Source organism: Chiroxiphia lanceolata, chromosome 1, assembly GCF_009829145.1.
Source record: "Chiroxiphia lanceolata isolate bChiLan1 chromosome 1, bChiLan1.pri, whole genome shotgun sequence".
NCBI classification, from domain to species: Eukaryota; Metazoa; Chordata; class Aves; order Passeriformes; family Pipridae; genus Chiroxiphia; species Chiroxiphia lanceolata.
In genome coordinates this window covers 151,676,722-151,696,563 of record NC_045637.1, presented here as the reverse complement: position 1 = coordinate 151,696,563, position 19,842 = coordinate 151,676,722, and the positions used below count along the sequence as shown (strand labels likewise).

Here is a 19,842-nt window from a genome sequence, read left to right as displayed (position 1 = left end):
GGGAGTTGTGTCCTCTCAAGGTGTGAAAGTTGCACAGAAGGGAGGGGATGGCACCATGCAGTGATGTGATGCAGTGCTAACAGTGGCTGTTGCAAGGTGTGTGTTCAAAGATGGAAGAACGAATTTGGGAGATAAAATCTGAGAGAAAGACAGAGTCCTGTATCTGTTTAATATTTTGTTCTGCTTACGGCAACATTTTCCTATCTAGGTTACTTTTAATAGAATAACTATTTTGGAGAAAATCAAATATTAGCAGAAAGTTTGTTTTCTGCAAAGTCTGCTTCATATTTTAATTGAAAGTTTATGAAATATTTCAATTTTGAGTTGCCACTGCCATAGTTTTAATAGGATTTTCAGTCTGGTTGTGTTATGCTACCACTGCCAGCCCTCACCTACCTGTTGATCTTCTCCCAGGATGTTTACTGGTTGGAATCAATGATCTTAGAAGTCTTGTCCAACCCAAACAATTCTATGAGTCTATAATTCCATGCAGAGCAGCAACACAAGACCCATAAGAGGCAGATGGACACTGTGAGAAGTCATGGTCTGACCACACAGCATTTCACAGTCCATTTTTTAGGACTTTGAGGTTATTTTTGCTCTAGATTTTTTAGTTGTCACCAAAAGCTTGGGATGTTCTGAGAGGACAAACGGGAAGGTATTTTCTAACCAGCTCTAACTCTTTATTCTCTGCTACAAAACAGCTACAAGAAGGGAGGAGTGGCTTCAGGATTTAAGCATGTGGAGACCAACATGTACAACATCAAGCGCCTTCTCCATGTCAAGGGGAAGAAGCACGTGTCAGCCACAGAGGTAAGAAGAAAACCCTTCTCTTCTTATGGATCATTTCTCCTTGCCTCTCCTCCTACACCCATTTTCAGCCAGTTTTTCCTGCTGGATATCTCATCCCTGCCCCAGGACTTCTACTCCAGGATAGTTTTCAAGACCTCACCCGGGGGTTTGGTATTACATGAGAGAAGCCAGTGGGCTCAGCCAGTAGCTGAGCGGCAGAAGGATGAGCCTGTCATTGCAGACCTCTTCTTACATCCCAGGGACAGGTTTGCAATGGCTGTGATTTGTCACCTGCAGCTCTTGTCCTCCTCAGTTTGCCAAATGGTTTCATTTCCTCGTGACAGGTGGCGCTTTCCTGGGACAGTTTCAATAAGGGCGATGTTTTCTTGCTGGACCTTGGGAAAGTGCTGATTCAGTGGAATGGACCCAGCTGCAGCATTGCTGAGAAATCCAGGGTGAGTACAGGCCAAAGCCACTTACTTTACTGGTGGTGTTTTTCAATGCCAGGAGAGAAAAAAATAGGGAAAAAATGCTCAGTGTTTGCGCAGTGAAAATCTTACTAAGAGCAGCAGCATTGAGATGATTGGATATTAGAAAGAAAATGATTGGATATTAGGAAGAAATTTTTTACAGAGAGAGTAAGCAGACATTGGAATGGGCTGCCCGGGGAGGTGGTGGATTCACCATCCTTGGAGGTTTTTAAGATGAGACTGGATGTCGCATCAGTGCCATGGTCTGGTAACCACGCTGGGGTTGGATCAAGGATTGAACCTGATGATCTCAGAGGTCTTTTCCAACCTGGTTGATTCTATCATTCTATGAACAGAGAAAATAATGATAAAACTTCGGCTTCCTCACCTGCTCGTTTTAGAGGCCCGTGGAAGTGCTTTCTTTTGGTTCAGACCTCAGCTTGGTTTCACAGGCAGCTGTGGGCACAACATTAGCTCTGTCCCCAGAAAGTCATCCAGCTCCCTCTGGGGAGGTCTATTTCCATCCCTCTGTGCCCTATAGTTTGCATGATATAGGATTAGAAAGTCAGCAACACCAGCAGGTTTAGCTGCAGTGACTACCCCCGGGGCAGATTAGTTTTAATTTTTTGTTTACAGCATCATGGGGAATTCCGGCTTGGTCAGGATGAGACAAGTAGGAATACATAACCCAGGTGCTGATAGGTCAGATCCATAGCTCTTGAGGCACTTTGCAAAGGGATCATTATCCTTATTTTACTGATAGAGGAACCAAGATACAGAGATGTAACACAGCAAGATATATCAGTGGGCCATCAGCAAAGCTGGTGGCCGAACTCGTAGCTTGTCATTATAACATTTAAAGGCAGGTGGGTCTGCTCTGCACGTGGTGTCCCCTGATGAGCTAAGAGAGGGGGAAGCTTCACAGGGAATGTGGTTTTTCGGGGCTCAGTGGCTAAAGGAGAAGATCCTGTGGGTAATGTAGAAGAGATAAAGCAATGTTGAACAGAGGAGGGGGAGCAGGTAGAGAGATGGCCACTGGGTTCATCTCAGGCTGCAAGCAGGTGATTTCCTATGTCTAATAAACAGAAGCACCTTTCAAAGCAGGTGATTTCCATGTCTAATAAACAAAGGCACCTTTCAAAGCTGTTGCAGTAAGAGTCGTGGGGAAAAAAAAATAATTTAATGGAAAACGGGGATTTCAGCCTAATTAGTTGCTTGACATTTCACACTGCTTTTTTCACAGAAGACATCCGTGTTTTTTGAACACTTGAAGCATTAAAATGTAAAATGTCACCGCGGGGCTCCCAGGGTCCTGCAGCTCTGCAGCATCCTACCTCATTGTCCTCAGCATGTGTGTCCATCTCTCTCCCAGACCATCCCACAAGACCATTGGGTCTGCTGATGTACAGTCACACACACCGGCAACGCCTGCTGTGGCTCCCACACGCCCGTGCCCTGCGGGAGCAACATCTAGCAACTATAATAAGCAATATTTGCCTAAGAGTTAGTTAATAATCAGACACTACAGACACATCTGCTTTTTTACTAGCTAAATTTGGGGGGCACTAGAGGCTTTGTAGAGCCGTGGTGATGTGGCTTGGGCTCAGTCTTTGCTCCAGGTCTGGGGCAGTGAGTTTGTTGTCTGTGTCAGGACTTACCCCTCTGATCCGTGTGCAGGGTCTGGCGCTGGCTCGCAGCATCAGGGACAGCGAGAGGGGCGGCCGTGCTCAGATTGGCATCATTGACAACGAGAAGGACTCCCCAGACCTGATGCAGATCATGAGGATGGTGCTGGGAGAGAGGCGTGGGGAGCTCCGAGATGCCATCCCGGACACGAAGGCGGACGAGCTGCAGAAAGCGAACGTCCGGCTCTACCAGTAAGTCCAGGGATGTGCCCCAAACCCTTTCCTTCCTCACAGCGAGCACTGTGGAGGCTGACTCTGCTCGGTGACTGTGTCTTTCAGTGTCTATGAGAAGGACAACGACCTGGTGGTACAGGAGATCGCCACCCGGCCCCTGACACAGGATCTGCTCCAGCACGAGGTGAGAGAAAGCCAGAGGCATTTACAGCAGGAAAAGGATGCTGTGGCTTGCTTTGTTGTCAGCTGAGCACCTGTTTCAATGGGATACCCTGTTTCCTTCCATCATTAGGACAGCTCAGCCCTACTATGGTCTCAGCAGGCAGAGATGGGTGGTGCATTGGAGCTGTTCCAACCGGAGATGGCAAATTGATGCTCTCAGCCAAGGATTATATTGGCTTGGCAATTAGAGTGATGGAGAGCTGCCTACCAGGAGTAAATTCCAGATAGAATTAAAGCTTCTTAATACCTGATGTTCAGGGATAGCCTTCCCTCTGCTGAATCCAGAGCAAATAAATACTCTGCTTAGAAAACCAGGGAGATATGTTTTTCTGCTGTAGCAAGTGGCTGGTGTCAGTCACCCACCCTGGAAGGAGATTCCTTACAGACCCTCTGTGCAAAGGCTTTCAGAAGACAGAGACTTTATTTCTGACTAAAATTCAGCAGAGAACTGCTCACCCTTAATTCTCTGCAGTGCAAACCAGCCTATTCCAAAACATGATTGTGCTGCAAGGTTCCCCCTCCCTCATTCCCCCTGGTGTCAGCCTTGTTAAATCTCAGTCTCCCTTTGCAGACATACGGACCCTTCGTTTTTCTTTTCAAAGTTCAGTCTGAAAAATGAGAAGCCTTTGGTCACACAGCGTGTTTGGAGCGCCAGCTCTCTGCAGATGGGCTGCTCAGCAGACATCTCATCCCCTTTGGGTTTGGGATTCTGCTGCCTTCACAGCAATGCAGCAGTTTTGGCTTCAGATCAGGGACACAAAATAGTCATGCAGAAGAGGTTTACTGGACTTTTCCTGCTCCTTTAGTAGCAGATTTGGCATAAACAAGCACCACCAGCAGCAGTGCTGAAGCACAGCAGGCTGAGGGTGATATTTCAGCATGCACCTCTCCTGCTGCTCCCTTTTAGGGCTGGTGTTTCTGTTGGTCTGTGTCTCATCACCTATGAGACAGTAATAGCGAGCTTGGAGCAATGCCTAAAAAAATACATATTTTACCTCATTACAATTAGAAGTCATCTAGGTGAGTTGTGCTTGCAAAGTCAGTGTACCCGTGAACCCCTGCCCTGTGGGATTGGTGGTAGCTGTAGTCCATTTATGAACCACAACAAATCCATCCTCTGGTACCTCTGCTAATGGTTGCACCAGGGTTAGGGCTCTGCAAGGCAGGGAAATGAGCCACATCTGCATCTAACTGAAATCTTCAAGAAGGATCCAGCCTGAGCAGGCTACAAATGATGACCTTTGCCTGCACAGAGCTTTTCACGTCTGTTTTTTTCTGTTTCCTGTTTTTCACGTTTCACCTCAGGACTGCTACATTTTAGACCAAGGTGGTTTCAAAATTTACGTCTGGAGAGGAAAAGCCTCCAGCCCAGAAGAGAAAAAAGCAGCCTTCACCCGAGCTGTGGTGAGTTGTAATACTGTGCAAACAATGTCGTGGGAGGTTAATATGTGCTGATCTGGATCTGGCCACTAATTACAATTAAGTGTAGGTCTTGGGGAGCTGGCCTGTGTAATAACAGAGACAGAATTTATGTGTCTAAGGGAGGCATGATGACGCAAACATGAAATTGTTAGTCATCAAATTGTGCTAGGACTAAAACCTGACACTAAAACTAGGAAGAAATTGGTTAAAGAAAAAAGTATCGAAGAAAATACTTTGTTGCGTGGTAAATGGTGAACTTCTGGAATTTGTTGATTCAAGAGGTGGTGCAGTCAGAGAATATCAGAAGGGTTGAGATGGGATTAGACAAATTCGTGGTCAAAAGGTGCATGGAAAGATATTAAAGGGGTTCTTATATCCTCTCTAAGATCCATGGCCCAATATTGTGGATGCTGGGGAGAGAGAAAGGGTCACACTGGAGGACATGAGCCACTGAGCTCATGTTTGCTCACTGAACAGCATTTCCTAGTGCCACTGTCCCAGGCAGCACTGAACACTGCTCTGACCCCAAAAGGCATCTCCTGTGTTCCAACCAAGAGTAGTGCCTTGGGCAAGTCATTGGGGAACTCCCTTACTTGGAGTCTCTGGAAAAGCCAGACCTTTTATGTATAGGCCTCATCTGCAATTCCATTACAGCTAACAACTGTTCCACAACACCAGTGGGGCTGGGCCCAGGTTCTGTGTGTGAATTTGGAGGTGATATGGGGCTCTTCCACTGGCTAGAGAGAGATCTGCTATTAACAGCTGTTAATTCAGATTGGTCAACCTGAGGCAGGACCAGGGCTCATGACAGGGTAGAACACACCAGCTTAGTGCCCTGGCTCCTCCAGATGAGCTGCCATGTGGTTATTTTCTGGCAGGTCATGCCTCAACTCTTCCTCTCAGAAAAAAATAGCCTTGAGGGAGCCTGAGCAAGTAAGACATTTGGTATTTTTTTACAAGTTGGCAGGTTGAAATGAAGGCTACAAAGAAACTTAGCTTTTGATTATCTGCTTAATTATGGGAAGACCATAAATGGCTTCATCTTAGATGAGATCTAACCAGGAGATACTGAACCTCATAGTTCCACATTCAGTAAGATCCTACCTGGAGACACCCAGCTTCAATACAGATTGCACCTATTGTCTCAGAGAAGAAAAGCTTAAAAAAACTTTGCCTCAGGACTTGTTTCACTGTCCTCTGTGCTCCTTAACTCAAGCCCTTTTTAGTAGGCAATGAGCTCTGCAAACTCTGGCCCTGAGCTACACACACAGAACAAAAGATATCTCTTTCTCTCAGTGTGGCAGGTGGGAGGGTTGGGAGGACCATCTGCTCTGCTTTTCCCTGGGGGTAGTGTGTGGCTGCAGTATTTACAGCAGAAGATGAATGCTCAGAAAGCCACAGTCAGGCTCCTTCCCTGAACCACGGCTGTCAGCACTGCATGTCAGGTCATCCTGGAGCCTGCTGAGATAAACATAAGAGCAATTCCCAAAACTGAACAAGGATTTTGGCATTGTGGCAGAACACAGATAATTTTCTTCCTTCTCTTGTGTCTTCTTGTGTCAAGCACCTCTGTTGAAGCGGTCTTTTAACTCAATGGTAGCACTATTGCAAAGAAATAATGTGGGTTTAGGGGGGAAAAAAATTAAGAAAAAAGATTTTTGAGTGTTTAGTCCCTTCAGAACACACCTCTGGGGTGCTGAGCTGCTTTCATCCCTTCTCTCCCTTGGCATGCATGCTGTCTGTCATGCACCAGTCTTCCTGGTTTGGAAAGGGACAAAAAGTTTGGAGAAAAGCAAAGAACTGAACTAGGCTCTTGGATCATGGGTCCACACTATCACTGCTCCTTGCCCTCCACTCCCAGATCCATCACCAGAAGCCATCTACAGAGCTGTCTGAGATAGAGGAGGAGGCTTTCCATTACACCCACTGAGTGAGATTTTCTTCAAGACTAAGGTGCCGTGTAGAGATTAATTTTAGGATGTGATCCAAGTGGTTAGGCTGTAGGGATAGGGTTCAGTGCCCTAAAGACAGAAATAAACATGGATACTACAGTGAGAGCTTGCAGTCATCTCTGTTTGAAACTCTGAATGCAAGTGTTGGGGTGAATCCTGCCCTTGGTCAAGCCACTGTGTTCAGTGAGGGACATTCCCTCTTCAGGCTGGTTCAGGTCCACATCCCTCTTCTCATGTCTGTAAAAATCTTGCTGTGTCCCCACTGATGACCTTTCTCAACCCCACCAGGGTTTTATCCAAGCCAAAGGCTATCCTTCATCCACCAACGTGGAAGTGATCAATGACGGGGCAGAGTCAGCCATGTTCAAACAGCTCTTCCAGAGGTGGACGGAAAAGAACGAAACACAGGGGCTGGGAAAAGTCTACACTACTGGAAAAATTGGTGAGCACGTTGGTCCTGCATTTGTCTTTCCTACCTGTGCTAAGCAGCAGCTGAGGGAACATCATTCACACCGTCTCCTGCCTTCAGTATCTTGAAAATCTGGTGCACATTCTTCTCGTGCCTCGTGTCTTCCATCTTCTGCAGTAGATGCAGAGGATTTATCAACTGACATTCAGAGCTGCTGAGGCTTCTTGTATGAGCCAACCTGCCACTTATTCTAAGTGTAAATGTTGGCAGACGGTCACTCCCCTCTGAAAAATCGTGCACAAAATTTCACACTTGCAGGACTTCCCCATTTTCGTTGTGAAGGGCTAATGCTGACCCTGGTAAGGAACTGCTGAACAACATTCTGATTTCATTGCACTGGCATCTATCCAAGACTCTCCTGACATCAGTGGATTGATGCTGTATTTACACAGGGTGTAAACGATGTATTTATCACACTGCTGAAGTGAATATTACAATGCATTAAGCCCAGAGAGCAAACAATACCAAAGAGAAGGAACTTATTGATGAGTGATGGGAAGATGACAGCGATGCTGAACGTCTCTATCAGTAACAGCTTGAGAGCCACAAATCTTTTTTCGTTGCAAGTTCTCTCTTTTCTCTCCACCTCTGTTTCTTTCTGTGCTGTCCATAAATACTCTGTCTTTTTTATCACAAGCTGGAGGAATGTAGGCATTTTATTTCTGAAACCAATGTTTTGAAAGGAGGAAAAATATTTATAGTTTTGGAGAACAATTATCAATTTTCAGTCAGGAGACAACTAATATTTTTTACCAGCCAGTCATCACTGGAACACACTATATGGCCAATTCCAGCCTGTAATAGGTCAGCACTGAAGTATGTGAGCTCCTGCATATTCAAAAATCAACACTGTTTTGTACCGGTGGCTTCTTGCAACCCTGGACCAGTTTTTTCTTGCATGTATAACAGTTGTGTGCGAGGGCGATGTGGAGGGTTTATCTGTTATTGTGCATTCACTGGATTCTTGTTTTTGTTCTGCTGGTGCACACAGCCAAGGTGGAGCAGGTGAAGTTTGACACCACTCAGCTCCATGCCAGGCCAGAGCTGGCTGCTGAGCAGAGGATGGTCGATGACGCCTCCGGGGAGATCGAGGTAAGAGAGCTCCTTTTTCTGACAGAGGGTGCCATGATCAGTGTGTTACCAAGCATCACTTGGCCTAGATAAGGGGAAACTAAGGATAGACCTCATGGCAGTCTACAGCTTCCTCACAAAGGGAAGGGAAAGGCAGACACTGAACTCTTCTCTCTGGTGACCAGTGACAGGACCTGAGGGAATAGCCTGAAGCTTCAGGAGTCTGTTAGCAACAGGGCTGTGCTCTGTCTTCACCTGGACTCAGCTGCTGCTCACCGAGATGTTTCTTTTACCAGGTGTGGAGGATTGAGGACTTGCAAATGCAGCCAGTGAATCCCAAGACATACGGGCAGTTCTACGGGGGCGACTGCTACCTGGTCCTGTACACCTACCTGAGATCAGGCAGGCCCCACTATGTCCTCTACATGTGGCAGGTAGGTCAAACCAGAGCAGAAGGGACTGTCCTGTGTCTGCTATAGAAGCCTAAAGCTGAAGGAAGCAGTTGCACAGAAAAATCCCAAGCCAAGCATCCAGAAGAATTCAGGTGCCCTTTGCTTATCAGTTGTCCATTTCAAATGTCTCAAGCTGAGCTTTGTAGGCAGCATGGACACTGATCTCAGCCTGGCATCAGGCTGAGAGCCAGCAAAGTCAGAGTGAAGGATTATGGGGCTTACAATGCTCAGGTCAAACTTGGGAGTCAGACTGTCCCTTAAAGCTTCAGTTCCTGGAGTTTTGTGGGTATATGAACATCTCTGCTTTCCTTTTTTAAATATTATTTCCCTCCCGTGGAATGCAGAAAGAAACTTGAAAAATGGGACGCTAAAGTCTGCAAAACCAGAATGCGAGGGAAATTTAAATATCTGGAAGTTTTAACTCTGACATTCCACGCTTGGAACTGGCAAGACGTTCCGCTGTGTCACCTCTAATCCCACGTGTCACCTCTCTGTTCCCCAGGGCCGCCATGCCTCCGTGGATGAAATCACTGCCTGTGCCCTCAATGCCATCGAGCTGGACAAGAAATATGGGGATGAGGCCGTGCAGGTGCAGGTGACGATGGGCAAGGAGCCCAGACACTTCCTGGCCATCTTCAAGGGCAAGCTGGTCATCTACGAGGTAACGTGGCTTTGTGAGTGTGGGCAAAGGGAAGCACCAGTGATGGCTTGGCAGCTGCAATGGAAATAATCCAGAAAAAAATGGGCTGATACTCAGGAAAGGAGCTTGCTAGGTCTGCACAGGCTGGCAGATGGAATGGTGGAACATTGCTAGTACTTCCCGAGTAGTGTGAACACCGTTTGTGTAAACACAGTCCTGGACTGACCCAGGCTCCACTGTCCACCCCTGAGCTCCAGCATTGATGTGTGTTGTTCTTTCCAACTCTACCCCAAAATACTCAGCAGCGTTAGAATAACGCTCTGTGAATCACCCTGTGATTTACAGAGAGTGCCATCCAGAGAGGGTCCTCCAAAATATCCTACAGTCATGATTTGACAATTCAAATTGTCCCTCACTGAATTACATTGCATTAAGTACCAACCCACTTCACTAGCTCCTATGGCTGCTGACATCTGTGGTGGAGACACTGCAAGTGGCTGTGGAAGAGGGGGATTACCTCAGCTCTCAATGCTGGTGCCACTATACAGTTTCCATGGTGGATGTTGAGCTAAGCTGAGCACAGCTGGAAATCAGAGTCCAGCTGCCTTGCCCACTCTGCATGGCAAATATTTTACAGAAACTAAGATCTGCTCACATGGAATTTTAGCATCTTGATGGGAGCTGATCAGGGAGAAATGTGGAAGTTTTGCCATGTGGGTTTCATTCTGACCTGGGACCAGAAGGTGTTTGGATTTCCTCACAGGAGCATGGTCCATCATTGCAGCAGTGGGGAAGGGCTGTGAGCGCAAAAACCTTCATTGGGTCAGTGGCACCCTGGATCTGTGTGTCCTCCTCACTTCCCAGCACCATCCTTCCCTCTGTTCCCCTGCAGGGTGGCACCAGCCGGGCTCAGAAAAGCGCTCCCGAGCCAGCGATCCGCCTCTTCCAGGTGAGGGGCACGGATGAGGTGAACACAAAGGCCACGGAGGTGCCAGCCAGAGCCTCCTCCCTCAACTCCAACGATGTCTTCCTGCTGACCACCAGCCAAGTCTGCTACCTGTGGTGTGGGAAGGTGAGGCTGCAGAGGCACCAGGGGAGATGGCTGAAGGAAATCCGAAATTGCTGATGTGGGGCTTGAGTCTCCTCCCTCCACTGACTTGTGGAGGTGAACCCTTGGGCAGGTGGCCAAGGATTGGAGAAATGGCCTCCTTAAGTTGCATCAGGGAAGGTTTAGATTAGATATTATGAGAAACTTCCTCACAAAAGGGGTCGACAGGGAAGTGGGGGAGTTACCATCCCTGGAAGTATTCAAAATAATATAGGGATGTGGCATGTAAGGAACATTGTTTAGTGGTGAACACGGTGGTTTTGGTTGATGGTTGGACTTGATGATCTTGGACGTCTTTTCTGACCTTAGTGATTCTGTGGTTCTATGAGAAAGGTGCACCCAGGAGGCTCCAGAAGCTCCATCTGTGGAGGATCAGCAGGAACACAGCCTTCTCTACAAAAACAACCTGTATTGCGGTTCACCTCACCTCAATTTAGATGTTCATACAGCTTTCAGATGAATAAATCACCCTAGATTTTCCAACTGTAAGAAATAAGCCAGGATGTTCATTTATCCTCTTTTAGTCACATGTTTCAGGATGAAGTGGTGGATCAAATTGAAGCAGAAGGGTTGCTCAGAGCAGTTGTGGATGCCCCATCCCTGGAGGTGTTCAAGGCCAGGTTGGATGGGGGTATTGAGCAACCTGGTCTAGTGAAAGGTGTCCCTGCCAATGGCAGGGACTGGGAACAAGATGATCTTTAGGGTACTTTCCAACACAAACCATTTGGGCATTTTGTGACTTTTGCTCTAGGCTGCACTGAATGTCCCTTCAAGGACTAGAAATGGGTTCTGAGTGACCAGCTCAAAAGCTTTCAAACAGGTCTAAAACTCTCCAGAGGACCAAGCCAGCTTTTGCCCACAGATAAGTTTTGCCAGTCTGACCCTAATTCCACCTCAATCTTACGTTCTGCACACAGGGATGCAGCGGAGATGAGCGGGAGATGGCAAAGATGGTAGCTGACATCGTTTCCAGACGGGACAAGCACACCATTTTGGAAGGACAAGAGCCAGCAGAGTTCTGGGAAGCTCTGGGAGGCAAAGCACCTTATGCCAGTGAAAAGAGGTAATAGTGACCTGTTTGTTTCTCTAGGCCTGGCCAGGGAACATTAGGCCAGGGATCAAAACTTGGCAGGAAAGTGAGTACTTTGATACTGTGTCCTCACTAAAGGGAGCACAAGGTCAGAATATCACCGAAAGCTTGGTCAGAAACCACACTGAGATGACTCTTCCCGAGATTTTGGTTCATGCCTTCTGTGTAGTAGGAGCTATAGATCTAAACCCTCCAGACAAGGGTGTGCTACATCCTCCTTTCCCCACAGTAAACCCACCCCATATCTCATCATAAGGGCTAGAGGAACCACATGCTCCGTTTCCAGCCATCATTAGCTTTATGGGCAGCCCCAGAAGATTCATGAGACTAAAGCCTGCCTCTGAACAACCTGGATTTCTCCAGCCTTCTGGGCAGGTGATGGGTTCCTTTGCAACCAGGTGATCTGATGTGGGTTTCACCTGACATCAGGTTCATCTCCGCAATGAGAGAAAGGCTTTGCTTTTGGCCTCTTTGGGTGGAGAAACAGCTACCTTTAAAAATCATTACAGTGGTCCAAGAATCCCCTTGAGACCTGACTTTCAGGGCCTCAGATGGCTGTTGGAATGTTCCACCCCTTCCTCCAAGGCCATGCCAAGTAGCATCAGGGCCCTGCAGGAAGCCACGAGGGAAAAATTTCCATCTCTCTTGGTTTTTCTTCCCCTACCGTGCGTGAGGAAGGTTCCAAGAGCAGATCACACACTACCAGCCTCGCCTCTTCGAGTGCTCCAACCAGACGGGCCGGTTCATCATGACGGAGGTGGTGGGCTTCTGCCAGGAGGACCTGGATGAAGATGATGTCATGCTGCTGGACACATGGGAAGAGGTCAGCACGGGTCCCCCTCCCCTTCTCCCCGGATGTATTTTCAAACAGGTTATGGCTTTAATTGGTTTAAATCCATCACTCAGTGTGAAAACAAGGGCGATATGCCTTCTGTCCCATCTCCAAACCCTTCATGGTGCTTGGATGCACATCCAGTCCTTCTCACCCAGGGACAGCACAGGTGAGGGAGGCAGCATCGCCAGACCTCCTTCAGAAAAGTGAAAACTGAGACACCTGGTCCATGCCTTCCTCCAAGGTGAGAAGAGCCGGACCTGCTCTGGTCTTTTCCAGCTTATACAAGGAGGTGGCACCCAAAAACACTCCCCCTCACTTCCCAGCACCTGTGGTGATGACTTGCTTTAGGCTATGAAAAACTGTCTCCAGGAGTTTTCTTTCTAAAGTGGATCTATGCAAGGACAGGGTTCAGCTACCTTGAAACACGCCAGAGCTGTTACCTGAAATATTTATGCTTTGTGCCCATCTCAGAAGCAAAATCTTTCTTGGCTGGAATTAAATCTGGAATCAAAGTCACAAGGGACTATTGGGAAAGCATGTTTCCAATCTTATCTCTGCTACCATTGGCAGGGGAGAACAAACAGCCTTGTCTGCACAGGTCCCAAGGACTCAATGATCTCCAGCACCTTCTCTCCTTGCAGATTTTCCTTTGGGTTGGCAAAGCCTCCAACGAATACGAGAGGAAGGAGGCCATTGCCTCAGCTAAGGAGTATCTCAAGACCCATCCGGCAGGGAGAGACTTGGCAACCCCGATAATCCTGGTGAAGCAGGGCTACGAACCCCTCAACTTCACAGGGTGGTTCAACGCTTGGGACCCCTACAAATGGAGCGTAAGTTGCTGGAAAAGCCCTGTGGTGCCCGTGCACACGGGCTCAGCAGTGCTTAAAGGGCACTGCTTCTCCGTGAATGTTATGATACAGGGAGTGAAATCTCACTAGGACATGTCCTGAGCTTCATAGAGTCATGGAATGGCTTGGGTTGGAAAGGACCTTAAAGCTCACCTAGTTCCAAGCCCGCCCACCATGGGCAGAGACATGAGTTCCTGGTGCCTGAGCAGCAGGTTCCTGGTTCCTGAGCAGCTTCACCTGCCCCTTCACCAGCAAAAAATACCTGTTTGGTGAAACTGAGGCTTTTTCAGACATGTGTGCTTGAATTCACAATATTCACATTTTTATTTAAAAAAAGATCATGTTCCAAATCATGTTTGTGATTTCGGCCAGAAAGGGGTCGGGGCTGTGAGTATTAAAATTAAGTTCAGAGTGAAGACAGAAGCTTCCCCCCACCATCACAAAGAAAATTGGGGAAAAAATGTTCATTTCTCAAAATGCAGCCACAGAGTAAAATTTATGACCCAGCTTTAAGGGCAAATTGTGGTGAAATGAAAGATGTGAGCAGACAGGTCTCACGTTCAGGTTTGTGGAATGCCCATCAGAGCCCAGGAGCTCCTGAGCAAGGTCACCCTTGGTCCCTACACACGAGCCTTCCTCTCAAACCCTGATGTACAAATACCAGCTCTTTGCTACATAGAAATGGCAACCTGCCCCAGGAGATGCCTGGGAATTAAAAAAAAAAAAGGCCTTTCTCTCCTCTTTCAAACACGTGGACTTCAAATAATTTTAGGAGCATAATGTGGAGCAGGGATTTGCTCGTGTGGCCTGTGCTTAAAGCCCCACCAGGACCCTGGTTGGTGAGAGGAAGGAGCAGTGCACTGGAATGGCGTGGAGGCCCGCAGGACTTCATACTGCAGGAAAACTCTTACAGGGATGTTTTATTTCCTGCATCTGGGTTTGCATCTTCTTTCTTAGTGGTAGTGGAGAGCCTGTCTTGACAGCTGGATCTGCACAGATAAGACAGCAACTCCCAGAGCAATGACCCTTAAAACAATGCTGATGCTTAGAACAAAGGTCAAAACTTGTGGATTTGGTTTGTTGGTGTTCTTTTTTTTCTGAGGAACTGCTGAAAAACAAGGATGCAGCTCATAAAATATGTGCCTCTAAAAATATCCCCTGTAGGCAGCTTCAGCAACTACAGACAAGTCATCCAAACTGTTGACATCCCAGAAACATCTGGTGTATGTTCATTGCTCAGTTTTGGGTCTAAATCTGTTTTCTCTGCAATCCATGTGTTCATATTGTTTGTTCTTGTTGGGAAACTTTGTTGGATGATTCTGTTAAGAACTGACATCTCCTGGCTGCTTAGGAAAACACAGTCATGAACCCTGCCAATATATCCAGTATATTCCTTTCTTTTTTTTTTTTTTTTCTGGTAAATAACAGGTAGCTCATAATACATGGCACTGAATTATAAAAAGTCAGAGATTGAGGCTTTGAAAAATCCGTTGATTTAGATAAATGATTCAAGGAAGGGGAAAAAAGGAGTAACATTTGATCCCTAATTTTCATGCATTGCAAGATTCATTTAAAATGTAAGAGATTTAAACCCAGCCATAAATATGATTTCTCTTCATTTGCCCTCTGCTGTCTAAACCCTTTTAAATTTCCTGTTTTCACCTGTTATTGTAAAGCTGCAAAGGCTAAAGTTGTTTTGTTTCTTTGTTTTCAAGGGAAAGCTCAGGTTCTGACGGTCTCCTGATTCCAGGGGCTGAGGTTTGCAGAGCTGCCATGTCAGTGAGCACCTCTGGACTTTAAAATTCATCATCTCCTTACCCTGTTAGAGACCAGGAGGGTGGGCTAAATGCAGCCCATGCTTCTTACAACTCTCTTTCCCTTTAGGATGGCAAGTCCTATGAGGAGATGAAGAACAGCTTGGGAGACGTGTCAGCTATATCCGAGATCAAAGTGGTGAGTTGTGTTGGGAACACCTGGAGCACCACCACGTCCCCCAGCCTGCTCTCACGAAGGAGAGGACATCAGGGTCAGAGCAGGGATGGGGACCTCAGGCCACCGGGATCAGAGCTGTGCACCTCTGTGGTAAAGCAGATGGAGATGTGATAAATAACACATAAATACACCCAGACTTCCTGAAATACACCCAGACTTCCTGGACCTTTTCCAGACCTGTCCAGAGGCATCTATGAGCAGGACATTGCCCAGCTGCTTTAATGCAGAACAAATACAGGTGTGTGCAGCTGTAAGAGTGGGCAGTGAAGTGTTGTGTGAGTATTTGGCAGTGGTGGAGCCCCTGAGACCCCAAGTAAGGGCCCCCTGGTCAAGAAGGGCACAGCCCAGTGGGGTATCCTCTAAACCACAGAGGAAATGAGGTCCCAGCAGTCCCAAATGCAATTGTCACACTGGTCAGTTCTTCCCTGGGCATGGTCAGGATGAAGGCTGGAAGGAAGTGGCAGGTTTGGATGAGGAGAGATGGCCCATCAGAGAGGGGTATGCAGGTTGTTTTGAGGTTTTAGACATGGTAGACATCTAATCTCACCTTCTGTCCTCCCACATGTACCTTCCCCTGATGTTATTTTGAGAAGAATGAGACTGCTGTAAGTATCCTCAGCTATTTCTAAGAGCTCTCATTAGTGTGTGCTTTTAGCAGTCCTAACATCAAGGTGTAGCATTTGTGGAGGTGCTGGACTAATGCTTTAGTTGGGCCTTTTTCCTCGCTGCTTTGGAGCTACAGATAGTCTGTGCCAGAAATAGTCCCCCACAACCCCAATGGAGAGAAATATCCTGGGATAATCCCCAACTTGCTCTGCCAGAGCATCTTGTCTTGACATGTTTTCCTTCATTTGGCAGGACCTTAACAACATCAGCCTGAACAAGAGGACCCTCAGCGTGACCAACTTGGCCAGTTCAAGCAATCCAAATGCTTCCTCGGAGTATAAATCCCACTTCAACCACAGTGACAGCAACAGCTACAGCAACAGCAGCAACTACAGCAACAGCAGCAACTACAGCAGCAACAGCAGCCCTTCCCTGATGCCCAATGGTGAAGGAGTTTACTCCCGAGAGGTGCTGATGAACAGGACGGTGGATGAACTTCCAGAGGGCGTGGATCCCACTAGAAAAGAGGTGACAGCATTGCTGGTTTGATGCCTTTGTAGCTTAACCTGGAGTTTACTCGTTGGATAAGTGTAACAGTACTTTAGAATAAAAAGTCCTGCTTCAGACTCAAGGAGATACTGGCTGGACACACAGGTCTCGTCAAAAGAAGGAGCTTCATGTGAGAGGAAATTCATAGAACCACAGAACGACCTGGGTTGGAAGGGACCTTAAAGATCCCCTAGTTCCAACCTCCCTGCCGTGGACAGGGGGCACCTTGTGTTGGTTTTACCCTAAAATGAAGTAATTCTATTTTTTATGGCCCAAAAATGAATTTTAAATAGCAGTTTTTAAAAAAGAAAATATAAAATGCTTTCTTCTGGTAGGGTTGTTTTGCTCTGTCCTTGGAGGAATCTAAAGTAGGATTCCTGTGGGACAAGCTGACACTGCTGAGAATGAAACCAGGATTTGCATTTTGCTTGGGCTGCAGGTGAATGTTTTCATTTGAAACTCCTTCCAGAAGGGATATTTTTCCTCTTCTTTCTTTTTTTTTTTTAATTTAATTTTTTTTTTTTATTTTGTCAGAAACCTTGCGTGTCAGCAATTTGCAATTTCAGGAGAGATGACACATCTCAGATTTCTGATCAGCCCAAGGATTTTGGCAATGTCTGTAGCTGGGTCCAAGCAAGTTGACGGGAGAGACACAGGGTTGATTCCCTCTACTCCCTGCAGCCTATGTTTGACCCATATCTTGCCCAACAGATCTGGCAAAGGCCAACACCCACAGCCAGAGACACAATCTACAGCTGGGCTGTACATTGAGCAAGATCTTTCTTCTGCCCAAAATGCCAGGAAAAAACTCAGCCTCCACTTCCCACAGGGTCTTTCTTGGTATTCCTGATGACCCTGCTATCTGCAACCCATCTGGCTTTCCAGCAATGGGAGTGAACATTTCCATTGGAATATTTGAGGGGAGGGAACTCAGTGAGAGGGAGATGCTTTCACTGTGAATCACTTGCTAAGAAACCACCCAAAACTTTGACCAGCAGAACTTGTCTGATGGACTATAAACTGTCCTGGCCACAGAATGATTAGCAGGGACTGAATTCCAGCCACAAGCATGCTAAATCCTCAAAACCAGAGCATCCCTTTGGGCTGGTGGGCTTTTATTCCCCTGGTGCTTTGGGAAGTGGGATGAGGAACAGTTGCTGGGATGTTCCACTTCCCAGCACAAGGACAGGCAGCTGGACAGGAGCTGTTGACCTGGAGTCAGAGGTCAGCACTGGCATGGTGAGGAAGGGATGCAGCCTATGGAGGTGTCCCACCTTCTACAAAAGCCAAAGCTGACCTCTCCTTGCTCTCTCCTCCCACTGCAGTTCTATCTCTCCGATGCCGATTTCCACGATATCTTTGGGAAGTCCAAGGAGGAGTTCTACCAGATGCCCAAATGGAAGCAGCAGAACGAGAAGAAACAGTGTGGACTCTTCTGAGACCGCAGGGGCCATCCAGCATCCAGTGACTCTGGGACCAACCCTCGCCCTCTTAGGAGCTGCAGGGAAGAAGTGAAGGCATTTACTCAGCGAACCCAACCCAACGTCCCAACCAGGCCCAGCTCCAACCCAGTTATCCCAGCAGCCACTGCTCAGGGGATGGCTCCTTCCTGCAAACCCAGAATGCCAGGAGGCGAAACCTTTTGCTGGAACAGCTTGGCGAGATGTTTTTGCCTCTTCCTGACACTTTATTGCTGATAGCCACGAAGACAAGTGTGTGCCACACAACCATATTGTAGCCTCTTCCTTCATCTCCCTTTTGCAAATCGTCACGTGCACAAGGTCATGATATCCCTTTGTTTGTAGAAGTTTAAAATTAGGCAAGACAAAGGCCATTTGCAGCTGCTGTGTAAATGCTGGGTGGGGAAAGGAGGGGGAAGCCCTAAGAGGGTAGAGGGGGGAGCCTTGAGGCTGGGAAAAAGGTAATGGAGTAGCCAGATGTCCAGTGGAGTAGTCCATGGAGTGACACCAGACAGTTCGTCCCCTTCTCACCTTGTAGAAAAACTACCCACCAAAGAACAGCAAGAATCAGTTGTAGACTAACAAGCATAGATACTCCAGGGCAGGTAAAACACATGGGAACCTGGTTTGGAAAAAAAAGCACTTATTACAAATATATTTATTAGCTGATCTATTTCAAGGGCTAGACACAAATGCTGATTTTGTCTGCCATGCAAGACTCTATCTACTTTTTTCTCATTCGGACAGCATCTGCAATCTCACCTGGCCTCCCTGAGCACAGACAGGTGAATGTGAGAGTCCACCTGCCCAAAGACCAGAGGCTTGAGGAAGCCAGGAGGGTTTTGGGTATATCCTGAAGCAGAGCATGTCCTGCTGAAGGTTTTATCAGGGCTCCATCCCTGTGATGCCCATGGGGCTGAGGGGTGCCTGTTCCACACTGTGGGCTCTGACTAGGGAGGGCACCAGGAAATGCGAGAGGGATCGGTGATTAAGGGATACAACTGTAACCTAAAGGAAGAAACACCTGTTTAAAAACTCAGACGATGTGGTTTTGCAGCTTTACTCCATTTCCAGCCTGACCAGTGATTCCAAATAAACGTCCAGCAGCAGCACTTTTAAGTGTCCTTGATCAGCATGTAGGGTAGGATGGCAGTAGATAAAAGCTCTGCAGTGCTACAGATCCTTCAGACACCTGGTCATCAATGGAATTCTGGACTTTTTTGAAAAGAAAAGAACTGAGGAGATGGGGCCCCTTTTGTTCCCAGACACCACAGCCAGGACAGTTTGTCTCCCCACGCCCATGCCTGCTCCTGAAGCCTCCCATTGCCCACGAGCAGCAGTGCCTGACTGCCCACCCCTGCTGCGGGGGTGTGGGGATGGAGCTGAGGAGCTGCAGGCTCCTCACTGAGGAGGAGCAAAGAGCTCTTACTCAAAACCCAGGACCATTGCACTGAAGTGTCACCATCTGGCTGGGCTGGAGCCGGGACCTCCAGGTGATGGGGTCTTCTCGACAGATCTCTGTGTTTAAGAATTGGCAGTTACTTCATATAAACCCCAACCCCATCATTACATCCGTGTTCCTGCCACCACTTTTGCCCATTTCTGCTTGAGGGTTCAGCCCAAAACCCGTTGAAACTACCTGTGCAGAGTAAGTTAAGCACCAAGCAGAGACACAAATCAGCCGAATTACCTGAGTGATTGCTCCTGTTGTGCTCACATGAGGTGCAATCAGTGCACATTATCCATGTTTCAGCCTCCATTGCCACTGCTGGAAGCAGCAATATTTGCCTCACCCCGCTGTGCCACGCTCCTGCCAGCTCCTAAATTAAGGAATTGCATGTGCTCCTCAATAAGTTGCAGGAGTGCCACCTACCAACCCTGACTGTGGGCCTAACGAGCTTCACACAATCAAATGAAGAGCAGCCAAAATATAGTCAGATTAGGGAGATTAGGTCAGTGTGGTACAAATTGCTTTAATTCCTGCAGCCACGATGCTCACCAACAT

The 19,842-nt window shown here is 47.4% G+C and overlaps 1 protein-coding gene across 1 annotated transcript in view; it reads left to right on the top strand.

The window, feature by feature from the left end:
- Window positions 1-18,468, top strand: part of VILL (villin like) — a 36,999-nt gene extending 18,531 nt beyond the window's left edge. Inside the window, exons 5-20 of the mRNA XM_032698192.1 lie at window positions 705-813; window positions 1,137-1,247; window positions 2,940-3,139; window positions 3,227-3,305; window positions 4,649-4,747; window positions 7,006-7,159; window positions 8,178-8,278; window positions 8,554-8,691; window positions 9,212-9,370; window positions 10,242-10,421; window positions 11,375-11,520; window positions 12,226-12,370; window positions 13,024-13,212; window positions 15,115-15,183; window positions 16,081-16,356; window positions 17,703-18,468. Of these exons, the coding sequence (XP_032554083.1) occupies window positions 705-813; window positions 1,137-1,247; window positions 2,940-3,139; window positions 3,227-3,305; window positions 4,649-4,747; window positions 7,006-7,159; window positions 8,178-8,278; window positions 8,554-8,691; window positions 9,212-9,370; window positions 10,242-10,421; window positions 11,375-11,520; window positions 12,226-12,370; window positions 13,024-13,212; window positions 15,115-15,183; window positions 16,081-16,356; window positions 17,703-17,816 (2,269 nt within the window). The 3' untranslated portion in view covers window positions 17,817-18,468. The remainder of the gene's footprint in view (window positions 1-704; window positions 814-1,136; window positions 1,248-2,939; window positions 3,140-3,226; window positions 3,306-4,648; window positions 4,748-7,005; window positions 7,160-8,177; window positions 8,279-8,553; window positions 8,692-9,211; window positions 9,371-10,241; window positions 10,422-11,374; window positions 11,521-12,225; window positions 12,371-13,023; window positions 13,213-15,114; window positions 15,184-16,080; window positions 16,357-17,702) is intronic.
- Window positions 18,469-19,842: the final 1,374 nt, after the last annotated feature.